This window comes from Megascapheus bottae, chromosome 22, assembly GCF_031878675.1.
Source record: "Megascapheus bottae isolate mThoBot1 chromosome 22, mThoBot2.hap1, whole genome shotgun sequence".
Classification (NCBI taxonomy): Eukaryota; Metazoa; Chordata; class Mammalia; order Rodentia; family Geomyidae; genus Megascapheus; species Megascapheus bottae.
Window position 1 is genome coordinate 85,380 of NC_143530.1, and position 23,657 is coordinate 109,036.

The 23,657-nt window shown below is 38.3% G+C and overlaps 1 protein-coding gene across 11 annotated transcripts in view; it reads right to left on the bottom strand.

The window, feature by feature from the left end:
- Phf3 (PHD finger protein 3) overlaps window positions 1-23,657 on the bottom strand; it is a 78,500-nt gene that overhangs the window by 36,790 nt on the left and 18,053 nt on the right. For 7 of the 11 annotated variants that reach the window (XM_090355437.1, XM_090355432.1, XM_090355434.1 and 4 more), the window contains 2 exons: window positions 9,250-9,411; window positions 1,155-2,880 (listed from right to left, as the gene is read on the bottom strand). The exons of 1 other annotated variant lie outside the window; for it this stretch is intronic. In XM_090355437.1, the coding sequence (XP_090211563.1) occupies window positions 1,155-2,880; window positions 9,250-9,391 (1,868 nt within the window). In that variant the 5' untranslated portion in view covers window positions 9,392-9,411. Of the gene's footprint in view, window positions 1-1,154; window positions 2,881-9,249; window positions 9,412-23,657 lie in introns of those variants that run through there. 3 more of the 11 variants (XM_090355436.1, XM_090355440.1, XM_090355441.1) reach the window with 3 other exon arrangements.

The window sequence follows — 23,657 nt, forward strand, 5'->3', positions numbered from 1 at the left end:
TCATTCTAACATTGACTCTCAAAGGGAAGTGTAATAATGCTCTATTATACAGCTTCTAGTTTTTTATCATAACAATGTTGATAGAAGTTCTAACAGCAATGTGATACTTGATCAGGAAAATCTTGTAGTTGCAAACTCCACTTCATGTCTTCTTTTACTTTTCTTAGAAAAACTATAAGGGCAAGGGAACATAGTGGTAGTGCTCTTGCCTAGCATGCACAAAGCCCTGGGTTCGATTCCCCAGAACTACATACACAGAAAAAGCTGGAAGTGGCACTGTGGTTCAAGAGGCAGAGTCCAAGGACAGTGCCACGGCCCTGATTTCAAGTCCCAGGGGCTGGCAAAAAAAAAAAAAAAAAAGAAAAGAAAAAGTAGCAAAAAAGAATACATTTCAAAGCAGAGAGGCACTGCTATAATCTCCAAAAGATGGAAACCAAAAAAGGGAAATGAAAATCAATGCTAAAATCAAGCTCTAAAACTCTAAATGATTACAACGTAAATGAAATTCTTGAAATCACTCAAACATTCCAGAATGTTTTCACTCTATTCCATGTTATATATAAAATACACCTGCATGACCTAACAGTTGCTTTAGCTATCAATAACAAATTTTATTCCAGAAGTTTGATGGTTTTGAGATGATAGTATTTTGCTATTGATGTGTACCATTTAAAAAAAAATACCTTCAAAAGGAAAACTGAATTTGCATTATGACCTTTATACTTTATTGCTAGTTGTTCTCCAACCAAATTAAATCATGTAAAATTTACAGTCTCAAAGCAGCGTAACAATTTTCTGATTTAAGAAAATAGCTGATGCCTTTTCTTTTTTTTTATCAGATGCATTGACTATATTACACTCAACAGGTTACAATGACAGCACATTTCCACATGTATCAGCTACCATACTATGGTTCTTAAAATGTTCTAAGGTAATATAATTTTAAAATCAGTGGCTCCATCTTTCTATCATTTATCCAGGACTAATGCAGGGTTTTGGAAAAGTCTTTGTGTATCTGCAAAAAAGTTCTCACACTAGCCTCAATCTGCTCCCCCTCCCCAAATTTTCCCTTCAGTGTATGCATCACTCATTCACATACATACATACATACACACACACATAACATACACACATACACACACACACACACACACCTGTTGCCATGTGGTTTTTTGCAAAACCCACACTGCTTGCTGGGAGTCCACATATATTTGTTTTCAAATGAGGAGTTATGGTCTGAACCTTCTCTTTTTACAGTGGCTATGTTGTCTGGAATGAATAATGGAGGCTCATCCAAAGAAAAACTTCTGCTGCTCCTTCGCTGACGGGGCTGAAAATTCTTGTCAGTTTTTTTTAGTTTCAGTTTATCCTCCTCCTTAAAATGCTCAGGGACTGAATGTTCATGCTCTTCTTTCACATGACTGGTGGTTTTCATTGATGGTGCCTGTTGCTGAGGCTTATGGCACTGTTTCTGGCTGGAATGGACTAAGTGTCCACTATGTACCTGATGATGAGGTTCCTTAGAGCAACTAGGGTGACTATGAAGCTTATCATTAAAAGAATGACTTAATGTTTTAGGAATTTGAAATGAATTTTGATCCTGTGATGTATTTTTCCATATAGAATGTGTTTGGCTTTTTGCTGATTTAACTCCAGAATTGCAACTCTGAATCTTTGAATCTTTATCAAGTTGCTTTCTCCTCACTTTAACAGGCCTCTGTTGAGACTCTACTTCATCTGCATTTCGTTTCCCATTTTTAACATTTTTTGTTTTGTTATAAACTTCATGTTTTGCTGCCACTATTTTTCGTGGAGTCTCTGTGGTTGTGTTTTGCTTAGAATGAGTTACAGGTTTCATATTTTTAGATTTTAATTTTTTTGGCTCTAAGATGTTTCTATCATCCTGAAGGTTTATGGTTTCATGAGATTCTATTTTTGTATTTTCTGTTACATTCAACTGTTTTGTATTTTGGTCAGGTACATCACAAATACTATTTTTTAAAGCATTGGTTACTGGTTCAAAACCATAGGTACTAACCTCTAAATCTGATTTATTAAAGTCAGTGCTCTCTAACTGTGTATCAGGAGATTCCACGCCTTCACAATAATCCATTGATTCTATTTTATTCCTTTGAAGGAACTTTTCAGTTTTATCAACACCACCCATAGCATTCTTCAATTCCAAATGACATTCAGGTGCTTCATCTAAGGAACTGGACAAACTTAAGACTTTTCTTTCTGTCTTACTTAAGTCTGTACAAGTAGCATCATCAGAAATGTCAGACGATTCAGGTTTTTCAATAACTTGGTCACCTTTACAGGATAATTTTACTATCTCCTTTGATTTTTGTTCAAGTTTTTCTTTTGCCGTCCCAGTCTCATCTATTTTACCTGAAACATTTTGTTCATCATCTTCCTTATCTGAAAACTTAAACAACGGGCTATTAACAGTCTCAATTTTACATTCTATCAGAGCTTCATTTTTCTTTTCTTCAATACTAACACAAGTCTCTGAAAGAAGAGGACAATTTAATTCATGAGATGGCACATTTGCTTCTCCCTGATTATCACACTTATGTCTGGAATCTAATCCAACTTCATCCTTCATTTCAAGGCAAGATGACACTGAAGACTGACTTGAAGACAATGATACTTCTGGTACCACTTCAACTGGATTCATATGTCGGCTGCTCCTTTTAGTTTCCTTATGGTACTCATGTTTTTGTGATGCTCCAACTTCTTTAATCTGACACCTTTCTGCTTGTTTCACCCCTGCTTTGGGAGCAGTTATAGTCTTCCCAGATGCTTTTTTTGTGCTACTTAAAGCTGCTGCATTTGAACGCTTGGCAATAGTGCTTTGTCGTAAACTTCTTACTTGTTCTATCGTAAGGGGGAGAAAAAAAACAACTTAGCTTCTTTGCCATGTGCTTTTATTCCAAGATAATTTAGAATATATCACTTAACTTTGATATATGAAACTTAAGTGACCATTTGAAAAAAATACAGTTACCAAAAAAAAAGGTGAATTAATCTCAACTTCTGTTTTCAGTGTTATTACATTACCATTTGAGAATTGAAATTATTATTTTGTGAGTTTTTGTCAGTCTTGGAGCTTGAACTCAAGACCTGGGTACTACCCCTGAGCTTTTGTGCTCAAAGCTAGCACTCTACCACTTGAAAAATAGCTCCACTTTCCGCTTTTGGGGTAGTTAATAGGAGGTAAGAGTCTTATGGACTTTCCTGACAGGACTGGCTTCTAATGGAATCCTCAGCTCCCAGCCTCTTGAGTAGCTAGGATTAGAGTCATGAGCCACCAGTGCCTGGCTTCAAATTATTCTTAATAAATGAAGTATGTAATGGAGTAACACAAGATCAACCAAAAATTGTTATATAGAATTAAAATGACTAAACCAAGAAAATGTATCATTGTTAGGAAAATAAAAAAAGAACGAAAAACTTAATAAAGCTTCCCTCCTTTAAAAAAAAAATGCTTCTACTGGGGGCTGGGAGTTTGGCCTAGCAGTAGAGTGCTTGCCTAGCATGCAAGAAGCTCTGGGTTTGATTCCTCAGTACCATATACACAAAAACCCAGAAGTGGTGCTGTGGATCAAATGGTAGAGTGCTACCCTTGAGAAAGCCCAAGGACAGCACTCAGGCCCTGAGTTCAAGCCCCAGGACTGGCAAAAAAAAAAAGCTTCTACTGGACCTGGAGTTTGGCCTAGTGGTAGAGTGCTTGCCTTGCATGCACAAAGACCTGGGTTCAATTCCTCGGTACCACATACTCAGAAAAAAAAAACAAGTGCCGGCATGGTGGCTCACGCCTGGTAATCCTAGCTACTCAGAAGGCTGAGATCTTAGGATCAAGGTTCAAAGCCAACCCGGGCACAAAAGAACCTGAGACTCTTATCTCCAATTAACCTCTAGAGAACAGGAAATGGGGCTTGGCTCAAGGGTAGGGTGGTAGTCTTGAGCTGAAGAGCTCAGGGACATCCCCAGGCCCAGGGATAGGGTGGTACCCTTGAGTTGAAGAGCTCAGGGACAGTGCCCAGGCCCAGAGTTCAAGCCCCCTGAGTGATTTAAAAAAAAAAAAGCAATGCTTCTACTAAATGAGCCTTTCCCTTGGTACATCTTCTAAAAGAAGGGAACACTGAAAATTGGAAAGGCGGCAAAACAACAAAAAAAATTCACTAAATAGAAAAAATAACTGATAAATATTTAAAATATGAAGCCATTTCCAAGCTAACACTTGAATTGCACTTGAACACACTATTTTCTTTTTTGGTATGGTACAGGGAGTTGAACTCAGGCCCTTGGGACTGCTTGACTACCACTTGATCCATGCCTACAGATCCCTTTTTCATTGTCTATGGTCAAGGTATCTTTTTGGGTTCAGGAGCATGGCCTAATGACAGAATGCCTGCCTAGTATGCATGAAGCCCTAGGTTTGATTCCTCGGTACCACATACACAGAAAAGATCGGTGGTGCGGTGGCTCAAGTGGTAGAGCACTAGCTTTGAGAAAGCCCGAGGCCGAAGACAGTACTCAGGACACATACACCCATGCACATGATATCATTTTATTCTGGCCTTGGGCTTAGGGATATGTTCAACAACTTTTAAAAACTAAGCAGGGTGGAATGTAGCTCAGTGACAAAGTACTTGCCTAGCAAGTATTAACATCCTGTGTTCAATTTCCAGTAACCCCTCCAAAATGGGAGGAAAAGCAGATAAAATTAAGAAAAACTGTCGAGGGGCCAGGAGTGTAGCCTAGTGGTAGAGTGCATGCCTGGCCTGCAAAAAGCCCCGGTTTCAATTCCTCAGTACCACATACACAGAAAAAGCTGCAAGTGGTGTTGTGGCTCAAGTGGTAGAGCACTAGCCTTGAGAAACCTCCTCAAGGACAACGCCCAGGTCCTGAATTAAAGCCCCAGAACTAGCAAGTAAAGACAAGTAGCTGAGGGCCTGGAATTTGACCTACTGGTAGAGAGCTTGCCAGACATATACAAAGTCCCGGGTTCGATTCATCAGTACCACATACATAGAAAAATCCAGAAATGGGGATGTGTTTAAAGTGGTAGAGAGCTAGCCTTGAGAAAGACGAAGGACAGCACTCAGCTCTGAGTTCAAGCCCTAGGACTGGCAAAAGAAAGAAAGAGAGAGAGAGAGAGAGAGAGAGAGAGAGAGAGAGAGAGGGAGGGAGGGAAGGAGGGAGGGAGGGAGGGAGGGAGGGAGGGAGGGAGGGAAAGAGAGAGAGAGAAAAAGAGAAAGAAAGAAAGAAAGAAAGCAAGAAAGAAAGAAAGCAAGAAAGCAAGCAAGAAAGAAAGATAGAAAAGCAGCAGCAGCAGCTGAAATCTGGGGATCATAAAGCCAACATGGGTCTCTGAGATTCTTATTTCCAATTAACCACAAAAAACCCAGAAGCCAGGGGCCAGGAGTTTGGCCTAGTGGTAGAGTTCATGCCTAACAAGACCTGGGGTTCAATTCCTCGGTACCACATACATAGAAAAAAGCCAGAAATGGTGGTGTGGCTCAAGTAGTAGAGCTCTAGCCTTGAGAAAGTCCAAGGATAGTGCTAAGGGCCTGAGCTCAAGCCCAGGACTGGCAAACAAACAAACAAACAAAAAAACCCAGAAAATCCAGAAGACAAGCTATGGCTCAAGTGGTAATGCTAAATCCTTCAGTGAAAAAGCACAGGATAAGCACCTAAACCAGAGTTCCAGCACACGCACACGCATGCACATGCGCACACACACATAACCAAATATTATGAAGCCTTCACTATATATTTAAAATATATAAATTTACTGTAATCAAAACTTTCAAGTTTTATTCAAATACTTAGATCATTTATTAAACTTTGAAAACTTTAAGTCAAGAACTTTTAATACTGGTCATTTATTATCATTCAATAAACTTTTAATACCTAACAAATGGCAAAGGAGTCAACTGTGAAGATACCAGATATTGGATAAAATATTGTTTGTACACAATTAAGTAATTTATTAAAGGACAAGTTACTTCTCTAAATGAAAAGTGCCAGCAACCTGTACTTCTAGCTAGTACACAGGATCTCTGACTTGAGGATCTCTGAAGTCAGCCCTAGTAGGAAATTGTATCAGACCCTTATTACTAATTAACCAGCAAAAGGCTTAGAAGTAGAGCTGTGGCTCAAGTGGTAGATGGCAAAAAAGTTAAGCAAGAGCACAAGTCTAAATATCAGCAGAAATAAAAGTCCCTTGATTTAAAGATTGGTCTAAATATACATTTGGAAAGTAGAAGTACTAAACTGGACAGCAAGGCTTGAGGATAAATATGAAGAAATCTCAAGCAAAGTTAAAAGGACAAACAGAGTAATAAGCAAAATAAAGAAAATGGAAGGGTCAATCTGTACTATCTGACACTGTATTTCTAATAGCAGTGTTTGTCACCTGGTCCTAGAAGGCAAAATTTAAGAAAATAAGAAAATCAATAAAATAATTAAAAATTTCAGGAATGAAAAAATTTTAGAGGGTGGGGGGAGGGAAATAGGGACCAAAACATGAGAAGGGGTATCAATGTGTGAGAAGTAATGCACCTTCTATCTGGCGAATATAACTGTAACCCCTCTGTACATTAAAACAAAAAAATAAATTTAGGCTAAAAGAGCTAATAAATGCCCATTTCAATATAAAAGACACTTATGAAAGACGTATTACCATGAAATATCAAAACACTAGAGCTGAAGAAGATTCTGTAACATGTCAGAAAAGTCAAAATAAATTCAGTGAGACTTAAGTCAGAAAACTGAGCAATATTCTTGACTTCTTTGGAGCATATCATTCTGAGGAAAATATATTTCAGACTTGAATTCAATGTTCAGCCAAACAATGATCCCATCCAGTCTAAGGACAGATTCATTGCATTTACAGAGAAGGTCTATACAAAATACAAGGTCTATACAAAAGTTATCTCTATGCTCCCTTTTCTCAGCAAACAAACTACCATAAGAGATGCATCACTGAATGAATGAGTTCAGTGAAAAAAGAGGAATCAGCTGCCGCAATAAAGAACAAAGTTTAGACTCTTCAGAAGAAGGTATAGAGAGATTCCTGGATGAGTTGCATAACACTTACTGGGCTAACACAAGTCTACCTAGAAACAGATCAGAAGACACCAAGAAATACTTCCTCAGTAAAATGAAATGGCCAAATATAAAAGGTGCACAAATTCTTTAAGGAAGCTTTAGGCAAATCACAGAGTAGTTAGAATATCAGTGGTGGAATGTCCACAGTAAACCAAGCAAATGAAAATTAAAATCATTCAAATTCAAAAGATAAAAAAATTATACAAGAAAAAATGTAGCTTATTAAATGGATTGTCTCTAATAACATTCTAATGAAATTATATGTTGGAAGAATGAGAAAATGCACTTTTTGTCAAGAGACAAGAGGAAATCTTTATCATTCAAAGTGGAAAATCAATTGATAAGTAGCAACATCAGAATAATTTTTAAAAATAACAATATTGGTAGTCGCAAAAATAAGAGACAGCCAACCAACTGGGAAAAGATATTCACCAACAATACATCTGACAAATGCTTAATAGCCAGTATCTACAGGGAACTCAGGAAACTAATCCCCCCAAAACCCAATAAAACTCTCTAAATGGGCAAGGGAACTAAAGAGAGACTTATCAGAAGAAGAGATTAAAATGGCAGAAAAGCATATGAGAAAATGTTCATCATCTATGGTCATAAAGGAAATGCAAATAAAAACAATCCTAAGATACCACCTTACCCCAACAAGAATGGCCAAGATTCTGAACTCAGACAATGACAGTTGCTGGCGGGGTTGTGGAGAAAAAGGAACCCTACTGCACTGCTGGTGGGAATGTAGACTAGTTCAGCCACTCTAGAAAGCAGTGTGGAGGTTCCTTAAAGAACTGAAAATTGACCTTCCCTATGATCCCACCATACCACTTCTGGGCATCTATCCTGAACAGCATGACCCAGGATATTATAAAGACACCTGCTCAGCTATGTTCATCTCTGCACTATTCACAATAGCCAGGCGATGGAAACAATCCAGATGTCCTACTGCAGATGAATGGATACAGAAAATGTGGTATATATACACAATGGAATTCTATATAGCCAACAGACAAGATAAAATAATGGCATTCGCAGGGAAGTGGATGAATCTAGAGCGAATCATGTTGAGTGAGACAAGTCAAGACCTAAGGAACAAAAGGCGCATGATATCCTTAAGATGTGGCTATTAAATCCAAAGAGTATAAGAGTGAGGACTCAATACCTGCATACTCAATGGTAATGGAAGTATAAACCTATGACTCTATAGACATAATGTTTTATTTCATAAATTGATATGTTTCTATGATATACAAACCCTTAGCCTAATTTTGATTAAGTTCTAAATACTAAGTCCCAGAGATTGTAATTAGAGATTCCCTCATTTAACACTTGTTTGTTAAACTTGTCATTTAAAATATGATGTAAACATAAGCCATAAAAAAAACCTGACTCTATAGACATGTTTTATTTCATAAATTAATATGTTTCTATGATATACAAACCTTTAGCCTAATTGTGATTAAGTTCTAAATACTAAGTCCCAGTGATTGTAAATAGAGATTCCCTCTTTGAACACTTGTATGTTAAACTTATCATTTAAAATATGATGTAAAAATCAACATTAATAAATTCTTTAAAAAAAAAAATAACAATATTGGGACTAGGGATGCAACTGAGTGGTAGAGTGCTTGCCTCGTGTACACGCAACGCAGCCCCAGGTTCCATTTCTCATGGTACCAGAAGTGTCATGGTACCATGACACAAGAGGTACAGTGCTAGAGTTGAGCAAAGTGAGCTCAGGGGCAATGCCCAGGTTCTGAGTTCAAGCCCCAGGAATGGTTTAGTGTGTGTGCGCACATGCATGTGTGGTATGCACATGTGCGTGTATGTGTGTTATGTATGCATATGTGCATGTATGTGCATATTATTTAGTGACATGGTGATGAAGACCAAAAAAGAACTAACCAGAAGATTTACAGTTTCCTTTTGGGATAAGTGCATAGTTGGGGTAGTAGAAACTAAAAACATATGTAGCAAACTGATAGGATCTCAGGTTTATTATCAACATATTTATACTAACAAAGGTATTTTTAAAAATTATCTCTGTTCACCAAGTTTACAACCTAACACACCTGTTCTTATAGCTCTCCTTTTTTAGGTAGGCCTCTTTGGAGAGATTACCTTGTGCCATTAAACGAGGTGATTTTCTTGGTGATCTTACTGAATTGTCTTCTACTTTGTCCCTCAAATTTCTGTTAGGCAAAATCAATTCTTCTTCATCAATGGTATCATTAACACTTTCTTTAACAACTCCTTCATCCATAATATCGTCAAGACCAACAACTAGAAAAAGATAAGAAAAAAAATTAACTTTAAAATATATTGGAGTTTTAAATATTTTAAAGGCAGTTAAAAAAAAGTTTTAATACTGCACAGTCATAAAAATCTAAGTCTACTTCTAACCTAAGTGACATTATCACTACACTAAGCTCCACATCCCTTTGATGAACTTCTACCTTTTGGGGCAAAAAAAAAAAGAGCATAGCTTTCCTGATCAGACCTCAGCTATTACTTATCAATTGCTATTCGTCCTTGAGAACATGGCAGATGGAATACTTAATTCCACTTTAAAGATAATACATAAAGGAGTTATACACCTTGAAAAGCTTCTGATTCTAGGTTCATTCCTGAACCAAATAGTATTAATTCTACCTGGGACTGAACTACTTAAAGACTTTATGCTGTATGCATAAAAGGAGTGATAACAATGTATTTTTCAGTGACACAAAAGAGAAAGAGGTATGGTGAAGGAAGAGTGAAATAACAAGAGAAAGAAAGGGAGAGAGATAGGGAGAAATAAAGAAAAATAGCTATTTAATAAAGACAACAGGCTATTTAATAACAGCCATATAATGAAATTACTCTAGCAGGACACCAGTGACTCAGACTGTAATCCTAGCTATTCAGGAGGTTGAAGTCTGAGGACTGAGGCTAAAAACAATCAGGCAGGGCAGACAAATATGACTATTCTCCAAATAACCAGAAAAATGCTGGAAGTAGAAGAGTAGCACAAGGGATAAGACTGACAGCTTTGAAAAACAACAAAAACAGCCAAGCAAGAGTGTTAGGTCTTATGTTCAAGCCCCAGCAACCAACATCAAAATTATTTATTTATTTGAAATTGATATTAATAGAGACAAACTTGTTAAGTAGTGAAGGGAAAGAAAGAAAAAAGACTGACAGATACTGAGGAAAAAATATTAACTGCTAATCACATACAACATCTGTAAATAATTGTAAATGTAATAAAATGCATATGAAGAATTTGATAATTTAGAAAGATTTGATAATTTTGATAATTTTGAATTAAAAATCCAAAAAAATGTAGTAATTTGATAGGCACTTAACCTATGAGTTTTATCTCTAAAATGAGAATAACAATATCTATCTACCTCACAGAGTTGTTGTGAGGATCGAGTGAGATGATATAAGAAAACTCATTCTGTAAACTTTAGAGCACTATACAAATATTGGTTATTATCTTCATCCTAGGGGTTAGAAGGAACCTCAAGAAGTTATCTACTCCTCATCAAAGTAGAACATCATTTAAAACAGCTCAAAAGAGAGTGGTCTATCCTAAAATTTAAAGAGAACCAATTCTTCATAAATATACTTTCAAATAGCACATATACAACCTTTTAGAAAAGTATATCATAACAAGTAGAATCATATACTTAGACCAAGACAAATCATAAAGAACTAAGGAAAGGAGGGATCGTGAAAAAAAGCACTAGCCAATGAAAACTGATCCTATTTGGAAATAATCAAATAAAACTCATGTGCTTAAACATTTAGAGGGGGGGAAAGATAAACAGGAAATAGATAAAAATTACAACACTAAAGCAGTAATTCGTATAGGTAAAGAGTAAAAACACATCTCGTTTTCCACATGACTTGTTATAAAGCATATATTAGCCTTAAAATCAAAGCCTTTGTTTTTTTTTAAACCACTATATTATGTACTAAAAGCTTAGAGGGAGAAAAATAATATAGTTACATTAGAACTCACTTAGATTATTACAATTAGGGTAGAGACATATGAGAAATACAGCTAAGCTATGAAGAAATAGCCAGTTATTCCATGATAAAATATTTATACTGCCGAAGATTTACACAGATTTTGAAAAAAAAAGTTTTTTTGTATTTGATAAAAAGGTTTATTATTTTCACTTTAAGATACAAATTAAAGAGTATTTTTTGCCAGTGCAGATGGCTCATGCCTGTAATCCTAGCTATTAAGGAGGTTGAGATCTGAGGATCACAGTTCAAAGCCAGCCTGGGCACTAAAGTCTGTGACTTTTTTTTGGGGGGGGGGGGAGTCAGTCTGGAGCTTGAACTCTGGGCGTGGGCGCTAACACCCTAACCCTTTAGCCACAGTGCCTCTAGTGGTTAACTGGAAAGAAGAGTCTCATAGATCTTAGTGCCTGGGCTAGTTTTGAACCATGATCTTCAGATATCAGCCTAATATCAGCCTCCTGAGTAGCTAGGATTACAGGAATGAGCCATTTCACACAGCTCCAGCTCAGGCTCTGACTCTGGCTAAGTCTGTGAGACTATTATCTCCAATTAACCACCAGGAAACAGGGAAGTGGCGCTGTGGCTCAAGTGGTATAGTGATAGCCTTGAGCTGAAGAACTCAGGGATATCGCCCAGGCCCAAAGTTCAAGCCCCATAAACAAACAAATAAAAAAAAAGTTTACTTTCACCCCAATTCTATATAAAGTATGGCTTATAAATATTATATACATTTCAGAGATTCCTAGAAACGCGTAGGAAAAATGTAATCAGTGACATATCTAGTGATGAAGTAGATAAGGTATTTAGTTACTATTGATCTTTTATCTAAGCCTTCTTTGCTATTCTCTAAGTTTTCTACAATAAGGGCATATTTTAGCATGTAATCAAGGAAAAGAATCCAAAAAAGGAAAAAAGTATAGAACACAAAACTATTTGTATCTATTGGTAGGAACTGAAAGAATGTTACAAATTTTATAGCCATCAATCAGCTTTCGGAATATCACATCTCAGCTATCTAAACCACCAGCCACTTATTTTCAATATCTTTTGAAAGAACCTACTCTCCTACAAAAATGCTACACAGGGCCAGGAGTGTGACCTAGTGGTAGAGTGCTTGCTTAGTATGCACAAAACCCTGGGTTCAATTTCTGAGCAAAACATACAGAAAAGAAGTCACAAGTGGTGCTGCGGCTCAAGTGGTGGAGTGCTAGCCTGGACAGTGTCCAGGCCCTGAATTCATCTCTCTTTATACTTACATTCACTCATCCCTAGATAACCTCATGCAGGGATTAGTAACCACTCATCTTTACTCCAAGGACTTCCTTTGGCAATTTCTCCAGCCCCAAATTCACATCGGACCTACTAAGTAGTGTAACTGGACTGCCATTTGGTTGTATAACATGCTGAAAATTAAGATTGATTCCATACATGATTCTCTGACCAAAAAAAAAAAATGTTCTCAAAGGGTATTTCAAGAAAACAGAACCTCCATTCACTTAATTCTAAAAACTCTACAACTGTTTTGAGCTCCTCTCCTTATGTATCTCTTTCTACATAGAAGCAATCAGTACATCCTGTGAACTCTCACTTTAAAACAATATCAAGCAATAGGGTGTCAGTGGCTCCTACCTAAAATTCCACCTACTCAGGAGGTGAGATCTGAGGAACCAGTTTCAAAGCCAACCCAAGCAGGAAGTATGTGAGACTCTTATCTCTAATTAATGACCAAATTAAAAAAAAAAAAAAGAAGTGGTGAAGGTGTCACTCAAGTGGTTGGGCTCAAAAGTTCAGGGACAAGCACCCAAGCCCTGAGTTGAAGTCCCAGGATTAGCATAAGAAAAAAAAAATCAACCATTTGACCATTCACTACTTGCAGCTTAACACTATATTATAAATCACCATCAATTCTCAGTAAGACAACAACACTATAGTAGTTTATTAGTGTGCTCAGCTCCACTACTGTAATCTCTTTCCCCACAAGTAGTTTATTCTCAACTAAGTTATCCCTGATCCCTTCATATTTCTCTTTTCAAAACCCTCCAAAGATTTAATACATTTAAGTTTAAAATACTAGTTAAGAGTCCAAAGAGCCCTACTTCTCAAATTTCAGCTCGCACCACTGAGATTCTCTATTCTAATCACTCTGGATAAGAATGCATACACTTTGTCACATACTTTTTGCATTTGTTATTCCCTTAATCTGGAGAAATCTTTTCTGAGGTATCTATGTAGCTTTAATCTATTGCTTCACTTGGATTTAAATCAAGAATAACATCAGATAAACCTTTCCTAATGAACCTATGCAAAACAGTACATACTCCACCGGTGCCTATTGACCATAACATACTTATTAGTCCTTAAGAACATATTTGATTATTTGACATTTCATTGTGTATTGGTTTCTGTTTCCATTTTAGTGTAATCTCCCTAAGACAAAACCTAAGACTAGCTAGTATATATAGAAGGGACTCCTGAAATATATGGTACATAAAAGAATTAGAGGGACATTTCAAAAATATAAAACAGGGCCAGAAATTTGGCCTCATGGTAGGGTGCTTGCTTAGCATGCACAAAGATCTGGGTTTGATTCCACAGTTCCACATACATAGAAAAGGGGGTGGAGGTGGTGCTGTGGCTCAAGTGGTAGAGCACTAGCCTTGAGAAAGCCCAAGGACAGTGCTCAAGCACTGAGTTCAAGCCCCAGGACTGGGAAACTGGCAAACACACACACATACACTATATGCCAAAATAAATCTTGTTTTAGGTTAATCACCTCAGATGTTATAGTGATGGAAAATTGGCTAACACATATTCACTCCAATATAATACAGAGATAGTCAAGGTCAAGCTTAGAATTCTTGGAGAATTACATGTGTCCCTCCATAAGACCCCAGAAGCGAACAATTACATAAATAATATCCCTAGTCTGCAGCAACACTGAAAAAAAAGTTTTTTAATGGTTATGTACATCATTCAATAAACTATATAGGATCTGGAACTTGCCTATTTTTACCTTCTGATATATCCCTAGTGGCTCAATAAATCCCTTGTGCCTTGAGTAGAAGGAATATACAATGAACAAATGTATGAATGGAAAAAAAAATTATGGATCTCAAATCTATCCTACAAGTTTTACTTTCATGTTTGACTACAATAAATTAACCTTACTAACAAAAACAACTAGAATAAAACTTCTCAGCCGGGAAGGCATGGTGACTCATATCTGTAATACAAGCTATTCAGGAGGATGAGATCTGAGGATCAAGGTTCAAAGTCAGCCCTAGCACAAAAGGACCTTGAAACTCTTATCTCCAATAAACGTTTAGAAAACAGGAAGTGAGGAGACTTGGCTCAAGGGTAGGGCAGTAGCCTTGAGCTGAAGAGCTCAGGGGCAGTGTCCCAAGTGCAAGCCCCATGACCCACTAAAAAAAAAAGTTACTCCATCACAGTAGTATTGACTAAATCCTTGCAGATTTCAAAGAGAACTGTTAATTTATTTTATTTTATCCAGTCCTGGGCCTTGAACTCAGGGCCTAAGCACCATCCTTGGGCTTTCTCAAAGCTAGAGCTCTACCACTTGAGCCACAGCACCACTTTCAGCTTTTTTTTTTTTTTCTAGGTATGAGGTACCAAGGAATTGAACCTGGGTCTTCATGCATGCCTAGGCAAGCACTCTACCACTAGGCCAAACCCCCGGCCCAAGAACTATTAATTTTTAAATTAACAGTTCAAAAATAGATTAAGCCTGGGAACTGGGAGCACATGCTATAATCCTAGTCACTGAGATCTAAGGATCTCAGTTTGAAGTTAACCTGGGCCAAGAAAGTTTCATGAGACTCCTATCTCCATTAAGCACCAAAAGGAGCTGTGCCTCAAGTGATAGGGCTAGCCTTCAACAACAAAACTCAGAGACAGCTCCCAGACTCTAAGGACCAACATGTCACCAAACCCTGGAAATTGATAATTAAATATTTTTTTATTTTTTATGTTCGGTAAGAACTGTAACTAGTTAATAAAGGAAAATATAACTTTACCAGAAAAATACTAAAAGTGTGACACAAAAAAGTAAATTATAAAATCATCATCAAGCCAGTGTCATCAATGAACTTAGGAAACAGAGGGGAAAGCTGATGAGAAACTATGATGTTGACAACAGTTTACTTGCTAACTTAAATATTAAAAATGAAGGTATCGTTAGGGCTCCTATGGCTCACTTTTACTGTAATCCTGGCTACTCAGGAGGCTGAGATCTAAGAATCATGGTTCAAAGTCAGCCCAGGCTTGAAGACAGGAGACTGGAAGTGCACTATGGCTCAAGTGCTAGAGATAGCCTTGAGCTGAAGAGCTCGGGGACTATGCCCACACCCCTATCAACTCAGGAGGCTATATATGAAGATCACAAATCAAAGCAAGCCCAGAGAAGGAAAGTCTATGTCCAATTAAGCACCCAAAGAAGACAGAAGTGGCACTGTGGCTCAAGGGTTAGAGCACCAACCTTGAGCAAAAAAACCTCACAGACAGCATCTAAGCTCAAGACAGACAGACACAGACATACAGATACACACTCGCATGCGCACACACTCTCCCTTCTAAGTCCTTGACTGTGTATTGATTTGAGCAAAACAGATGAAAACTGGTTTTAGAGATAAGAGACAAATTAGGATATTAGACAATATTAGGATATTGCTGCTTGAGTGCAGTTGTGAGGTGCATAAATTTTGTATTGGGAGATATATGGTAAAGTTTAACAAAATTGATAGACTATATGGATAAATTAATAAGCTACACAAATGAATAGAGCAAAATATGAACAGATGTTGAACTACAAAGTAATCTGAAAAGAGTTAAATTTAAAAATAATGAATTCATACCCGATCTATAAGGTATCTAAATAGCTGAGGAAGATAAGACCAGATAATTACAAGTTCAAGACCAAGTGAGGTTTGATAGTAAGAACTCATCTCAAATAAGTAAATAAACAAAATTAACAGAACTGACTCTAGTGACTAATGCCTGTAAACCTAGCTACTCAGGAGGCTGAGATCTAAGGATCATAGTTCAAAGTTAAGTTGGAGCAGGAAGTACTTGACAGTCATCTTCAATTAAACAACAAATAAGCCAAAAGTGAAGCTGCAGCAAAAATGGCAAAGTGATAACCCTGAGCACAAAAGTCTGCACAGGTAATAAATCCAAGCTGCAGCACAAGAAAGAATGAATGAAAGAAGGAAGGAAGAAAGGAAGGAAGGAAGGAAGGAAGGAAGGGAGGAAGGGAGGAAGGAGGGAGGGAGGGAGGAAGGGAGGGAGGGAGGCAAGCAGGCAGGCAGGCAGGCAGGCAAAGAAAGACAGACAGACAGACAGGAAGGTAGGAAGGAAGGAAGGGAGAAAGGGAGAAAGGGAGGAAGGAGGGAGGGAGGGAGGAAGGGAGGGAGGGAGGAAGGCAGGCAGGAAGGAAGGAAGGAGAGAGGGAAAAAGAGAGGGAGGGAGAAAGAGAGAGAGGAAGAAAAGAAAGAAAGAGGAGAGAGAGACAGGGAGGGAGGGAAAGAGGGGGAAAGAAAGAGAGGGAAAGGAGGGAGAAGGGGGAGGGGGAGAAAGAAAGAGGGAACGGGGGAGGGGAAGGAAGAAAAAAAAAGAGCACTTTATCCTAAAATATTTAAAGTGGCTTTTTTTAAAAAAAAAAGTACTATTTCTAAAAGAAAAACTTTTAACAAGCTAAACAAAAAGAAAATAAGCTGGGCGTTCACCTGTGGCTCACACCTGTAATCCTAACTACTCAGGAGGCTGAGATCTGAGGATCATGGTTCAATGCCAGCCTAGGCAGAAAAGTCCATGAGTCTGTAATCTTCAATTAACCACAAAAGCCAGAAGTAGAGCTGTGACTCAAAGTTGTAGAGGATCAGCCTTAAGCATAACAGTTCCAGAATCTAAGTTCAAGCCCCAAGACCAGCACAAAAGAGACAAATGGGGCGGGGGGGGGGGGGGGTTGTCTGTGGCTTAAACTAGAGTTTAGAATGCTAGCTCAAAGACAGAGCCCACAACCTAAGTTTCAAGCCCCCATGAATGATAGGAGGGGAAAAAAAGGGCATTAAAAACTTGATATGTCATGTGCTGGTGGCTTATGCCTACAATCCTACCTAGCTACTCAGAGAGAACTGAGATCTGAGGATTGTGGTTCAAAGCCAGTCCAATGAGACTCTTATTTCCAACTAACTTCCAGAAAACTGCTAGGGGAACTGTAGCTCAAAGTGTAGAGCACTAGCCTTGAGCAAAAGAGTTCAGGGACAGTACCCAAGCTCATGACTGACAAAATAAAAAGATAAAACTGGGGCCGGGCCTAGTGGTAGAGTGCTTGCCTAGCATGCACGAAGACCCGTGTTCAATTCCTTGGTACCACATGCATAGAAAAAAGCCAGAAGTGGTGCTGTGGCTTAAGTGGTAGAGTTCTAGCCTTGAGAACGTCCAAGGACAGTGTTCAGTCCCTGAGCTCAAGGCCCAAGACTGGCAAAAAATAAATAAATAAATAAATAAATAAATAAAAATAAATAAAACTGACATACTTAATGCATTTGTTTGCACATAGAATTCTTAACTGTTATAGAATGTCATAAACATATGATTCCTTTTGTACTAAAAATAAAACTTTCACCAGGAGTTTGGCCTAGTAGTCTTAGAGTGCTTGCTTAGCATGCATGAAGACTTGGGTTCAATTCCTTGGTACCACATATGTAGAAAAGCCAGAAGTGGTGGCTGTGGCTCAAGTAGCAGAATGCTAGCTTTGAGAAAACCCAACAACAGTGCTCAGGCCCTGAGTTCAAGCCCCAGGACTGGCAAAAAAAAAAATTTTTTTTAAAGAAAAAAAAAACAACTTTTTTTTTGGGGGGAGGGGTAGTCCTAAGGCTTGAACTCAGGGCCTGGGCACTGTCCTTGAGCTTTCTCAAAGGTAGTACTCTACCACTTGACCCACAACACCACTTCCAGCTTTATTTGCGCCTATGGTAACCAAGGACTCAAACCCAGGGCTTGGTGCATGCTAAACAAGCACTCTACCGCTAGGTTAAACTCCCAGACCTAAAAATAAAACTCTTAAGACTGTTTAGAGTAATTTTAATAAAATGGAAAGTGACTATTAAAATCTTCATATTGTATCAAGGTTCTTTATTAGTGACAGCAAAAACATTAAAACACTTATGCATGTGTTACATATTTTTGTTTTACAAAAGGAGACAAGCATTACATGCATTCTGGCTATGATAGGTTATGTTTTCAAAATTCATGTTTGAGCCGCACGGTGGCTCGTGCCTGTAATCCTAGCTAGTGAGGAGGCTGAGATCTGAATCTGAGGATCAAGGTTCAAAGCCAGCCGGGGCACAAAAGGATCTGAGACTCTTATATCCAATTAATCTCTACAAAACAGGAAGTGGGGCTTGGCTCAAGTGTAGGGCAGCAGCCTTCAGCTAAAGAGCTCAGGGACAGAGCCCAGGACAAGTTCAAGCCCCATGACCCATCCCCAAAAAGTCATCTTTCACAAAAATGACATTATAAAGTACTTTTCTAAAAATGAGAAGAGAAGAGAGGAGGGGAAAGGGAAGGTGGGGGAGGGAGAGAGGAATAACCAGGAAAGAAGAGGAGAAAAACCAGAACTAGGCTAAGAGAAATCCAAACTCTTTTTGAACATTGTACACTTTACTCCCGTATTTTTCCCCTTTCATTATTATTCCTTTTTAAAAATTGCAGTTACCTATGTTGATACTGTCTTCTGCTATCTGTTCTGTTAAATAACACTGCCTTTTGTAGTTTTGAGATTTATCATACTTTTTTTTTTTTTCCAGATCTGGGGCTTGAATTCGGGCCTGAGCACTGTCCTTAGGCTTTCTCAAGGCTAGAGCTCTATCACTTGAGCTGTCAATAGCACTATTCCTGGCTTTTTTCTATGTATGTAGTACCAAGGAAATGAACCCGGGTCTTCGTGCAAGCTAGACAAGCACTCTACCACTAGGCCAAACTCCCTACTCCATCACTTTTTCAAATTTTTAATTAAAGAATTTATTAACATTGATTTTTACATCACATTTCAAATGACATATTTAACAAACAAGTTAAATTTATCATGTTATGTTTTGATAAAACCCTAATAACATAGTTTGAATAAGCATAGTGCTTAAAAAGTATTCAAGAACACTTTTTATCTCAGCCTCATTTTGAAGACATACACTAGTGGCTCATGTTTATAATCCTAGCTACTGGAGGACAGATCTGAGATCTGAGAATCCAGGATCAAAGCCAGACTAGGAAAGAATCTGTGAGATTATGTTTAATCTAAAGTGTCTCTTGTCTTCCTGTACATCAACTTGTTCATTTTCCTCAAATCACTTTGTAAGGAAAAAAAATTTATCCTAGTCCTCTACTGGGCAAATAAATGTCAATTAATGTTTAAAAAAAAAAAAGTCCCTGGGGCCAGGAGTTTGGCCTAGTGAAAGAGTGCTTGCCTAGCATGCACGAAGACCTGGGTTAGATTCCTCCGCACCACATACATAGGAAAAAAAAAAAAAAAAAAGTCCCTACCCAAAGCCTTTCTGATTTAGCCAAGTTAATTAATAACCCATGCAACTTAGCTAGTAAAGAGAAAAGCTGCAATTGCATTCTTACTATTTCACAAACAATATTACACAAATGACCTTCATATCACATATTTTGAATACATTGATTTTTTTTTTTTTTTTTTTTTGCCAGTCCTGGGCTTGAGCACAGGGCCTGAGCACTGTCCTTGGACTTTCTCAAGGCTAGAGCTCTACCAGTTGAGTCTCAGCACCAGTTCCAGCTTTTTTCTATATATGTGTTACTGAGGAATCTAACCCAGGTCTTTGTGCATGCTAGGCAAGCACTCTACCACTAGTCCAAACTCCCGGCCCCCATAGAAGATTTTTTTAAGCCCTATGCTTATTCAAACTATGCTATTAGGGTTTTATCAAAACATAACATGATAAAAAGTATAAAATCATGAAATTAGACTATGTGCCAGTAGCCTGTGCCTATTAAGCTACTTACTCAGCTGAGAAAATTAGTATTATGGTGGCAAAACCAGTCCCACAAATAAATCATGTAATTCCCATGAATAATTTATGGGATTAAACAGGTAATATCAACAACTATGATGTGTCTAGGATTTTATCCTACTTACAAAAAAAGTAGACTATTTGAGTAGTGACTGCTGATAGAATACACAGGAAGTCTGCATATCATGACAAAGAAAACAGCATGATCATGATGATCTATCAGTTCTCTTTCTCCAGTTTCACAGGGGCAGTACAGGTATGTGATGAGTTAGATGCTTAGCCATACAACAGGATACAATACAGGGAAAGAACAGTGCAGGAAGGCTGGGAGTTTGGCATAGTGGTAGAGTGCTTGCCTAGCATGCAGGAAGACCCAGTACCACATACATAGAAAAAAGTTGGAAGTGGTGCTGAGGCTCAAGTGGAAGAGCTCTAGCCTTGAGAAAGTCCAAGGACAGTGCTTTAGGCCCTGAGCTCAAGCCCAGGACTGGCAAAAAAAAACCAACAACAACAACAAAAAAAAACAGTGCAGGAAATGTATTGCTTTTGTAGTGACCAATAAGCAGGCCTGCTCTTTAGGTTAGCAAGTGGGAATGAGGGAGCAAGTAGCATTATTACAACCTTTAAAGTTGGCTTGCTTGTGGTCACAAACCTGAGTGACCAACCCTGCATTCTTGGTACATCAAATAATAAAGTTGATAGAATAGCAGGCTATCACTTCCATTAAGTGTATGTTAAATACACAACCTTTGCATTCTCGTGATAAAGCTCGCTTAGCGGGGAAGAAAACACAAATAATCATTTCTATACCAAACAAAGCTCCATGAAAATGAAGACAAGTTTTATTTTTGTCAAATATGCTGCCTAAGGGACAGCACCTAAGGCCCAGAGGTCAAACCCCACTAACAACAACAACAAAAAAATTAAAGATGTTGCCTGGTATAAAACATGACACAATGGACCTGGAGTTTGGCCTAGTGATAGAGTGATTGCCTAGCATTCAGGAAGACCTGGGTTCAATTTCTCAATACCACATACACTAAAAACAAATAAATAAATGCCAGAAGTAGTGCTGTGGCTTAAGTGGTAGAGCACCAGCCTTAAGAAAGCCCAAGGACAGTGTTCAGGCCCTGAGTTCACTCCCCAGAACACAAACCAGATATTCAACAAATAAATATAACCAGAGCCATTTTAAACACTAATGCTTCAAGCGGTTATTTGTAAGTTAAATTTTTTCAGAAGAAAAATGAAGAGCAAGACATTTGAGATTATTACATCCTTAAGTAATACTTAAGACCTGTATACTTCTATGTGTTAACTTATTAAATGTACATACTTAACAATATCCTGAGTATTCATGGTCCCCTAAGTCATTCTTTCAAGGACTCCCTCTCTCTCACACACACACACATACATAAACTTCCTTTTTCCCTCCCTCCATCTCTATTCTTCCATCCTCCTTTCCTCCCCTTCCCTTTCCTCACCCCCTCTTTTTCACTCTCTTCCCACTACCTTCTTACTCTCCTCCCTCTCAGGCTTTAAAAACTAACAGGTGGGAGCCACTGCTCCTAGTTACTGAGGAGGCTTGTATCTGAGGAGGCTTGTATCTGAGGATTGCAATTCAAAGTCAGCAGGACCACTAAAGAACCAAGAGACTCTTATCTCCAATTAATCACTAGAAAATAGGAAGTGGTGTTGTGGCTCCAGGCCTAGGGGCAGTAGCCTTGAGCTGAAAAACACAGGGACAGTGTCAAGCCTCATTACAAAAAAAAAAAAAAAAGAAAAAAAGCCAAGGCACTAGTAAATCTCTCCTACACATACAAGCACACAGAGAACTATCCTTTGTTTTTGTTTTGTTTGCCAGTCCTGGGGCTTGAACTTACAGCCTGGGCACTGTCCTTGAGCTTTTGTGGCTCAAGGCCAGTGCTCTACCACTTGAGCAACACCATTTCTGGCCTTTGCTGTGTATGTGGTACCTAGGAATCAATCCCAAGGCTTCCTGAATGTTAGGCAAGCATCTACCACTAGGCCACACTCCCGGGCCTCCTTTGTTCTTTTTTAAAATATTTAAAAATGTTGCTGGGCGCTGGTGGCTCAGGCCTGTAATCAGGAGGCTGAAATGAGGGTCCAGATTCAAAGCCATCCCAGACACAAAAGTCTATGAGACTCTTTTAAACCAGAAATGGCACTGTAGCTCAAAGTGGTAGAGTGTTAACCTTGACCAAAAGAAACTTAGGGACAGCACCTAGGCCCTGTGTTCAAGCCCCATGATTGACTCCCCCACCAAATATAAAATGTTTTTAAATGTCATCCTAATTGTGTTAGTAAGCTAAGTGAAATTTGGGAACCAGTTTACAACCCTAATTTTACTTGCACTCATGTACTTAAAAGGCAGAAAAAAATTCTCATCTTTCTAACCCACATTACAATGAAAACAAGGGCCAGGAGTTTCGTCTTGGTAGAGTGCTTGCCTAGCGTGCACTAAGACCTGGGTTCGATTCCTCGGTACCACATACATAGGGAAAAAAAGCCAGGGGACTGGGAGTTTGGCCTAATGGTAGAAGTGCTTAAGGCCCAGGTTTGATTCCTCGGTACCACATACATAGAAAAAAGCCAGAAGTCAAGGACCAGGACGAGAGAGACAGAGAGAGAGAGAGATGAGAGAGAGACAGAGAGATGAGAGAGAGACGGAGACGGAGAGGGAGAGGGAGAGGGAGAGGGAGAGGGAGAGAGAGACCCCAAACGAATAAAAGGTAAAACCTTGAAACAATAAAGAAAACTAAACAGGAGAGATAAAATACTATGAAAAATATCAGCTCAGAATCAAATGTAGCTAAAATTTAAAAGATAATGGCTGTTCAACCAACTTCTGGTTCCTAGAAATGGAAGTACTTAGCTTGGAAAAAAACAAGGGCTTAAGTGAAAGCCTTTCAATATTTATATTAATAGCAAGTTTTCCACTACAGCTTCATTATCTAGCAAGGCCTGTAACCAGGACTGAATACCAAACAAAAAAATATTTTCTTATCCCCAAATTAAAGCTGAATAACTGGAAAAACAGGACAATACTACCTAACAGTAAGATGATTGTTATTTTAGTATCTTTTGAGACTCCTCAAAATAACTATAGGGTAAAAATCATTCAATCTCACATCCATTTCTTACTTCCCTCCATTTTTTTAAATTGCCCCCCATTTTTAATTGTTGGAGTAATGTATAAAGGGGTTACAGTTACATTTACCAAGTAGTAGGTGTATTGCTTCTCACACATTGATAGCCCTTCAAATTTCCCTCCATTTTAAACATCAATAAACAAGTGAAGGAAAATAATACTAAGAAAAAGGACAAAATAAGCTGAGTGCCAGTGTCTCACACCTTTAATCCTAGCTACTCAGGAGGCTGAGATCTAAGGACCATGGTTGGAAGCCAGCCAAGGCAGGAAAGATTCTTATCTCCAATAAT